At 41.5% G+C, this 8,622-nt stretch overlaps 1 protein-coding gene across 1 annotated transcript in view; it reads right to left on the bottom strand.

The window, feature by feature from the left end:
* The window catches only part of LOC104397458 (myosin heavy chain, skeletal muscle, adult-like), a 13,781-nt gene extending 5,739 nt beyond the window's left edge, over window positions 1–8,042 (bottom strand). Inside the window, exons 1-20 of the mRNA XM_010007419.1 lie at window positions 7,836–8,042; window positions 7,194–7,279; window positions 6,987–7,098; window positions 6,804–6,896; window positions 6,655–6,718; window positions 6,464–6,562; window positions 6,259–6,362; window positions 6,043–6,181; window positions 5,197–5,315; window positions 4,951–5,100; window positions 4,090–4,260; window positions 3,026–3,335; window positions 2,834–2,919; window positions 2,381–2,468; window positions 2,172–2,289; window positions 1,884–2,007; window positions 1,664–1,800; window positions 1,311–1,566; window positions 146–388; window positions 9–35 (exon numbers count right to left, since the gene is read on the bottom strand). Coding sequence (XP_010005721.1) covers window positions 9–35; window positions 146–388; window positions 1,311–1,566; window positions 1,664–1,800; window positions 1,884–2,007; window positions 2,172–2,289; window positions 2,381–2,468; window positions 2,834–2,919; window positions 3,026–3,335; window positions 4,090–4,260; window positions 4,951–5,100; window positions 5,197–5,315; window positions 6,043–6,181; window positions 6,259–6,362; window positions 6,464–6,562; window positions 6,655–6,718; window positions 6,804–6,896; window positions 6,987–7,098; window positions 7,194–7,279; window positions 7,836–8,042 — 2,733 coding nt within the window. The remainder of the gene's footprint in view (window positions 1–8; window positions 36–145; window positions 389–1,310; window positions 1,567–1,663; window positions 1,801–1,883; window positions 2,008–2,171; window positions 2,290–2,380; window positions 2,469–2,833; window positions 2,920–3,025; window positions 3,336–4,089; window positions 4,261–4,950; window positions 5,101–5,196; window positions 5,316–6,042; window positions 6,182–6,258; window positions 6,363–6,463; window positions 6,563–6,654; window positions 6,719–6,803; window positions 6,897–6,986; window positions 7,099–7,193; window positions 7,280–7,835) is intronic.
* Window positions 8,043–8,622: the final 580 nt, after the last annotated feature.

Genomic DNA, 8,622 nt, shown 5'->3' on the forward strand with positions numbered 1-8,622 from the left:
TCCAGGGCTGCCATCTCCTCTGTGAGGTTTTTCACCTTTGAGAAGAAGGAAGCAAGTGCAGATGAAATATGTTGTTTAAAACTTTACACTGTACAACAAAAGACATGTCTTTTCTGGAGTGCGAGTGACATCTTCTGCCTCAGACCTTGTTTTCAGTGGCATGCTTTTCCTTCTCAACCTTGGCCAGTGTTAGCTCAAGGTCATCAATATCTTTCTTCAGCTCTGAACACTCATCCTCCAGTTTCCTCTTCTTGGCTGTCAGCTCAGCATTAATTTCCTCCTCATCCTCAGCCCTTTCAGTCACCTCTTTAACTTTGGCTTCCAGCTGGATTTTGGTTTTGATGAGCTGGTCACACCTTTCCTCAGCATCAGCCAAAGCATCAGCTTCCTGTTTGAACCATACAGGAAAAGTTATTTAATGCAGTAAGAACCCATGTGTATCAGTAAAACCTTTGTGATTACTTTCTGGGTAAAGGTTACTGTACTATTACATTATATTACAAATTATAATTTTAGAACAAGATTTTAATCAGTTGTTATTGTTTTTTTCTGACACTTTTTAAATAATCAGGTACTATGTCTAACTGAATTTTATTTCACCTTGTATACTTTAGGCATGTCAATGGCTCACTTGGACTTAACTGATGTTTTCTTTTCCTCCTTTAGAAAGTGATTGTATTTGATAATGTACCAAATTCTAATGCATGTAGAAGCATTGAGTAATGTAAATAATTCCATCACTGAAAAAATATTTGAAACTCCCGTTTGTAGAAGTATATACAGCCAATACACTCAATTTGCTTAAGAACAAGGTTCATCATTCCCTGAAATTGACACTTCAAATCAAGGGTATTGCCTAAATGTTGCCCACATGGCACTAAAGACAAATACACAAGGTGTCATAGGATGCCACCTGTGTCTTCTGAGAGCAGTAGCTAAAGGAGCTCAGGTGGGAAATGGCACTAGGCTCCTTATAATAAGAACAGAATCAAGACAAAGCAATTGGTGACTGTAATTGGCAACAATGACTATAATGTCATGAACTCATACGGAGACGTGCACGTAGGCAACAGAAGGCATTTTTTAGCTTAAACTCCACTTTGAAAAGAGTGAGACTGAGAAAGGAAAGAATGTGGCCTGAATTACAGATTTAGTTAAATGGTATTCAGCCTCAATTGTTTTGTAATTGCACCTTACTGTGTAATTTGAGAGTTCTGCAGTATGACATGAGTGAGGTCTTATTTATTCAAGAATGAGATCTTTATGCATTTCCTCTATTAAAAAATAAAAAATTAAAAAATGTTACTCACAGCCTGCACTTGGAGCTGCAGGTCATTTTTCTCCTGCACCAGTTTCACCATTTTCTCCTCCAGCTCCTTCCTCTTGGCCTCAGACTTTGCAAGCTCCTCTTTGGTTTTCTCAAACTCCTCCTTCATGTTGGCCATCTCCTTCTCAGACTCTGCACTCTTCAGCAAGGGCTTGATCTTGAAGAACAGCTTCATCCAGGGCCAGTGCTTGACGTTCATGAAGGCCCGAACGTTGTACTGGATGCAGAAGATGGACTCCCTGAAGCAGAAAATATACATTGAATATTTTCAGTATGACAAGTGTCAACACTTCCCTCCAAGTACAGTGACTTTAACAGAAGATGAGGAATGTCTACCTCCTCTCCACCATTCTCTGGTACTCCACTCTCATCAGGAAGCCCCTGCACCTGGCCTGTGTGCGGGTGATGAGCTGTGCCAGCTTCTCATCCCTCATCTCCTCCAGGAGCCCCAGCAGCCCAGCTTTGAAGAACACCTGGAGAGGGAGTGTTGCAGCAGGTCACTGACAGGTAGAGCAAAGCACAGGCACAGGGCAAGTGAGTCAGGGAGGGTTTGTACCTTGGTGTGTCCAAATTTGTACTGGGTGTGATCCACATCAATTGACCCAAGAAGCTTCTCAGAAGCCTTCTTGCTATCAATGAACTGTCCCTCTGGGATGGCACTGGCATTAAGCACCTTGTATCTGTGAAAAGAGACAGGAACATAAGGCTGCTTTTTCCCAACCAACACACACCAGTTGCTGAACCCTAACAGCTCCACAGAGCTGACAACTGAGTCCAGCCTGAATGAGCCTCTGCAGATGAACCAACATTGCTCCAATGATTCTGAGAAGAGCAGAGCTCTCACCTCTGCTTGAAGTCAGCGTAGAGAACCCTGCTGGGAAATCCTTTCCTGCAAATTCGGATCCCTTCCAGCACTCCGTTGCACCGCAGCTGGTGCAGCACCAGCTCATGCTCCATGGCACCTGCAGTTCAGAGCAGAAATGAACACCACAATTCCCAGTGCCTGGGAATGGCTGTATCAGAGCAAGTCTTCCTTCTGCTTGAGCATCTTACCAGGTGTTTTTGTTTCATTTGGGATGATGCAACGGACAAAGTGGGGGTGAGTGCTCCGAAGATTGGTCATCAGCTTGTTCAAGTTCTCCTAGAGGGATCATATGTAGCAGCTTAGATTAAAATAATTCATTTCTATATATCCTGTATCTATATGCCAAAGTGCTAACATAATGAATATTAGGAGCAAGAATGTTTCTAATTCAAAATTTATTTTTCACAAATAATGTAAGTGATCTTTTAAAAGAATTTCAGGTGGTCACCTGAAGACTGTTTGGAACAAATCCCAAATGTGAATGGACTATTACTAGGAAAAGGCAGTGAATAGGTTCTGCTCACTTAATACGTATTTTTCTCTCATTGTAAAACCAAGATCATGAGAAGAACAGGAGATTAGATAGCTTAGATTTTAAACTGTGTTCATGTCACTTTCAGATAATGAAACTCACGCTTTACCCGGAAAAGAGCCGAGACAGTCTGGAAAGAAGAACCCTTCTTCTTGGCACCCTTCTTTGCACCACCACCACCACCACTACTAGCCTCTGCCAAAACAGTAAGTGATTTTAACATTATCCTTTTTTTGTTGCATTTTTACATATTGTTAATGTTGGAGAAAAAAAACCCTCAAAACAATTTTAGAAAATTAACCTGCTTCTGCTCCACCATAGGAGGCAAAGAGTAAGGCCAGGGTCTTCACTGATGATTTCTGGTACAACCCAATGACAGTTTCATTCAGAGGGTCCTTGTTCTTCTCCAGCCAGCCAGTGATGTTGTAGTCCACTGTGCCAGCATAGTGCACCAGGGAGAAGTGGGCCTCAGCCTTGCCTTTGGCAGGTTTGGGCTTCTGGAAGTTGCTGGATTTGCCCAGATGTTGGTCATAGAGCTTGTTCTTGAAAGAGGTGTCAGTTGCCTTGGGGAACATGCACTCCTCTTCCAGGATGGAGAAGATGCCCATGGGCTGGGAAATAGTAAAATAAAGATGAGGGAATGCATGTAGAGTAACTTGATCTTACAGGGAATGTAGTAAAAGACAGAAAGCTGAGAAACAAACCAATACTCTTGCCATGGAGATGATTTCTTTCTACAAAGTGAGTTTAAAAGATTCACCTGCTTGGCTCAGATTTTGGCACAGTGATACAGGACTGGGGTTTATGCCGAAAAAACATGTTAAAAATCAGGAGGAGAAAGATTATATTTTAAAATGTCTTTCTGAAAGGTGTCCATTGCATATTAACTTCAGCTTTTGTGCTTTTAACAAGCTCCCTACATTATATGGAAGTACAGGAAATCTCTTTCAGTTTCTTGTATTCAGAGGTCAGTCACTGACTGTATTGGTCTGCACATACTTTACTACGAACAACGTAGAAAAAATGTATAGTCCAGATAACTTTATTCCAGAAACTTAAGAAAATATTTTTATTTTCTTCTAGGAGCTGCTTTGTGTTTTTGAAAAGAAAAAAAAAAAAAAAAGGCCTTTAATCAAGCAGGTGGAATTACCTTTCAAAGAGAAGGTGGGTGGGGAAAGACTTGTGGGGTTTGTAATATCTGTCATGCATAATAAACAGTAGAACAGACTGAGAGATATTTCAACTAAAACTGAATTCATGAAACTAACCACAGAGGGGATCTTTCTAAAAACATACTATTTAACAATTTTCAATTTAAAAGAATGAATTCTGGAAAATACCAGGTATTTTGAATTAAAAATTTACCTTCTCAATGAGCTCAATGCAGGCAGCCAAGTCCATCCCAAAGTCAATGAATGTCCATTCAATTCCTTCTTTCTTGTACTCCTCCTGCTCCAGCACGAACATGTGGTGGTTGAAGAACTGTTGCAGTTTCTCATTGGTGAAGTTGATGCACAGCTGCTCCAGGCTGTTGAACTTCCCAGTGGAAAAAAAAACCACAACCACCTATTATCAACTTGCACAGTTCCTGTTCATCCTCAACCCCTTTATAAATCTCCACAGTTAAAACACAACTGTATTATAAGGACCACACTGCAGCAGGACCTAGGTGCAGATCTCCAAAGAAATTCTTACATAATGAAAATGGAGATTTTCCTGAGCAGATATTCCTGGTGAATCTCCTAAAAGTCATCAAGTGGCATTTTTCAGTTCAGTCAAAAAGAGGAGTGTATGCCCTGGTCCCCAATTTTTAAACAATTGATATTTCTTATTAAATATTTACCTATTCATTCCTTGGTCATTTAAGCAATTTACGCATCTTCAATCTGTTACACGTTTGCCAATTGTTTTCCAAATTCTAGTTCTGCTTTAGAAGCTCTTATATAAAATTATTGTACTTATGTTGGGGTTTTTTTAGTCATTAACATTAACCTCAAATTACAACATAGAAAGTTCTATTTAGTACTTCTACACAAACAACAGCTCTTTTGCTGTACTGATGAAATTTCTGAGGATTTTGTTCTGTGGTACAAAAGAAAAGGAAGGGTTTTTTTCGAGAACATTAGAAAAACTGGCATGTTAAACCTTCAGAATAATATTACCTGGAAGTCCTCTGACATAGCAGTCTTCCCCTGCAAGAGCAGTTCTCAGACCTGAAATACTTACATCAAAGATCTCAAAGCCAGCAATGTCCAGGACACCAATGAAGTACTGTCTGGGCTGCTTGGTATCCAGCTGTTGGTTGATACGAACAACCATCCACAGGAACATCTTCTCATAGACAGCCTTTGCCAGAGCACCCACTGAATTGTTCACCTAATGCAAAGAAGGATGGAGCAGAACAAAACCAGTGTCTAGACCAAAAAGTAGGTGATACAAGCTAGAGGTTCCCAGTCACCAGCTGGTTGTTACCTGCTGCACAGTTTGGCCTTTGGTCACATATTCATTCCCAACCTTGACTCGGGGGTAGCAGAGAGCCTTGAGCAGGTCTGCTGAGTTCAGACCCATCAGGTAGGCAGCCTTGTCAGCAACTAAGCAGAAAGATAAAGACACAAAAAAATTAAGATTAACAAGACATGCAGCATTTTGAGTGATTAACCCCTTCTAAAGCAACTACAGTACTAAATATCCTTGTGATCAAATTCTGCTAATTGGTATCTATAAGCCAGGCAACAAAACACAAGAACTGGTTTCCTGAGTGTAATACAAAACATACACTGACATACTTGGGCTGCCTGTATTTTCGTAAAGGAGAATGATGCAACAGACTGATGTTCAATTAATACTAGTATGCAGTGACAGTTATGGGTTTGAATTGCTAAAGGAGAAGAAAGATATTGAAGGGAAGTTCCCTTTTACCTGGGCAAAATTCCTTAATAGCATGTGATTTATGAAAGAGAAATTCTAACACTGAATCTAATGGCTCCATTTTCTTTAAAAAAGCAACCGGAAATAGATTTTCTGAAAATCTTTCCCTTCTCAATGAGTCTTTAATATAAGCACTACAAGTAGGTTGCACTATCCAGATCTGTGCCATCCCAGGAGTGAATTATGGACACACACACAATTTTTACATCAAATAAAGATTAAGTAGTAATTGGAGAAGGTATATTTTGGATGGCTGTTTCACACCTATATACTAGCTCCAAATAAACACATTTTTATACATTTCCACTGTTCTCTTTCTCCATCTTTGAAACACTAGATTATTATTGCTACTTCTATTTCTAATAGGTCAACCATAGTCTTTGCCAATACCTTCTGTGCCATCAGGCTCTGCCTGCTCCTCTCGTTGCTTCTGTTTGAACTTCAGGTTCCCATAGTGCATGACAGCCCCTGTCAGCTTGTAGATGGCTGTTTTTTCATCAGCACTGAAGCCCAGGATATCAATGGCACTCTGCAATAGGAGCAATAAAATAAAAGATTTGCCTGGGAGAGACGACAATAGGTACAACTTTTTAAATTTTTACTTACATCTGTAGCCATCAGCTCCTCCTGGTCATTAATGCTGGCAACAGTGATCTCACCTTGACTCACAAACTGGTAGTCATATGGGTTGGTGGTGATGAGGAGCATGTCTGAAAGAAAGAAGAGTGAACATGCAGGCTTAGTATAGTTAAGCAAGTAACTGTGAGCAGGTTTTCAGCAATTATCCTCCAAGTTAGTAATTCTTCCCCACCTATTAGCTCTGGCTTCTTGTTGGACATGATCTGATAAAAGATGTGGTAGCTTCTTTCTGCCTTGAGCTGGAAAGTGACTCTGGACTTCTCCAGCAGATCTGGCAAGGAAGGCAGGAAGAGTCAGGCACAAGGCCACACGTGGAGGTAGGAACTGGGGAAGGAATGGGATCAGGCCAGAGGAGCCTCTTACAGGTTTCAATGTCAGCAGAAGCCAGTTTGCCTGTAGCTCCAAAGTGGATTCTGATGAATTTGCCCTGTTCAGCAGAAGAAGCAGCATTTCAGCCTGAGATTCAGAGGTTCTGCCCAAATGCAGAGATTTTTCCCCAAGCAGCAACTCACAAAGCGTGAGGAGTTGTCGTTCCTCACGGTCTTGGCGTTCCCAAAGGCCTCCAGCAGCGGGTTGGCGCTGATGATTTGATCCTCAAGCGTTCCCTGCAGGACCATAATTATTGCTGCCTCCTTGCCAAAACCATGTCAGGAACACAGGAAAGCTTTGATTCAAGCCAGTCTCTGATCATTTACCTGCATTTTGCCAGACTGCTCCTCCTTCTTCTTCTCCCCACTGGCTGCAATTGTTGCAAAGTACTGGATGACACGCTTGGTGTTCACAGTCTTCCCGGCACCGGATTCTCCGCTGCCAAAGGCAAGAGAAGCAGAGAGCGTGTGGTCAGGCAGGAGATCCCCTGGCACTGGGCAGCCCCACAGGGACCTGAGCAGGGAGCTACGTACGTGATCAGGATCGACTGGTTCTCGCGATCTGCGGGGGAGAGAGAAAGAGTTTTCTTAGTGCCCCTAAAATGCAGATAAATCAAAATCTATTAAAAAACTGAGGGCAATGACACACTGGCCCAGGTTGCCCAGGAAAGCTTTTGCTGTCCCATCCCTGGAAGTGTTGAAGGGCAGGTTGGATGGGGCTTGGAGCAACCTGGTCTGGTGGGGGGTGTCCCTGCCTATGCAGGGGGTTAGAACTGGATGGTCTTGAAGTTCCCTTCCAACCCAAACCAGTCTATGATTCTATTATTCTTACTACCTATGCACTGAAGTTTCATAAAGAGTTTCATAAAGAGTAGTGCTTTTTTGTTGAGAGAGCAGCACCACTTCTGTAGCATTGCAAATTATGCTTCCCATTGCACGTTTTAATCTACAAAACTTAATTTCTAGACTTCTCTCTACAACATTCCCAGCACGATTTCAGTGTTCTTTATCTCATTTAAAGGTGGGCATTCTAGTTTACTCAGCTGAAATATATTATGTAAACGTGACTCCATATTTCAAATATTATCTGCAGAGAAAAGGAAGATTATTCCTGAAGTGCACACTACTGTATCATTTTAAGACAAATGGTGACCTTCAATCCTGGTTTTCACTCACCTCTCCCCCTTCGGTCTTGACAGTGACCTTCCCAGCCTCCCTGCTCTGGACTGTCCCTTTCACAAAGGATTCCTTAGGATGCACCACAAAGACAGATGACTTGGCATCAAAAGGCTTGTTCTGGGCTGCAATTCTCTCCTTCTCTGACTTGCGGAGGTAAGGAGCTGCCTCCCCAAAAACAGCCATCTCAGCATCTCCAGAGGCCATGGCTGCGCTCTATTGAGGGGCTCGTCAGCAGAGGTGTCTGGTGGGGAAGAGTGGACAGGTTGCTTAAGTATGACAGAATTAAGCATGCGTCAATAGTAAAAATTATGAGAAAAGAAAGATAATATATTAATTCTATGCACAGCTTTTTTTGGAAGCAATTGCATATTTTTCAGTAAGCAGGTTTCAATATTGATAGAAAAAGTGAAAATTGTATTTTAGGATATCATTTGGCTTAGGGTCCACTGCACTGAATTGGCATTTGAAATATTCCACAGTCATTTAGTAGTTAAGTATTTAGGTTCTGTAACTGTGGAGTTAATAACCTCAACCTTTCTTGCAGCTGCTTAGGCACTCTTGTAAAAATCACTTGAAAATGTTATGATGCAGTTTCTTCCCAGCTAACGCTAATTTAGAAAATTCAAAAGGCTCATTCACCCCTTCCTTGAGTGATGTGCAGACAACTCGAGCATCTTGATGTCTCAGTTTCAGTCTCTAAAATGTTTGTATTATTGCATTATTGTTGCATTATTGTATTATTGACACAGTTATTGGCCAAACCAGTGAGTTCTTCGATCCAGGT

Source organism: Chaetura pelagica, unplaced genomic scaffold, assembly GCF_000747805.2.
Source record: "Chaetura pelagica isolate M959 unplaced genomic scaffold, ChaPel_1.0 scaffold372, whole genome shotgun sequence".
NCBI lineage: Eukaryota > Metazoa > Chordata > Aves > Apodiformes > Apodidae > Chaetura > Chaetura pelagica.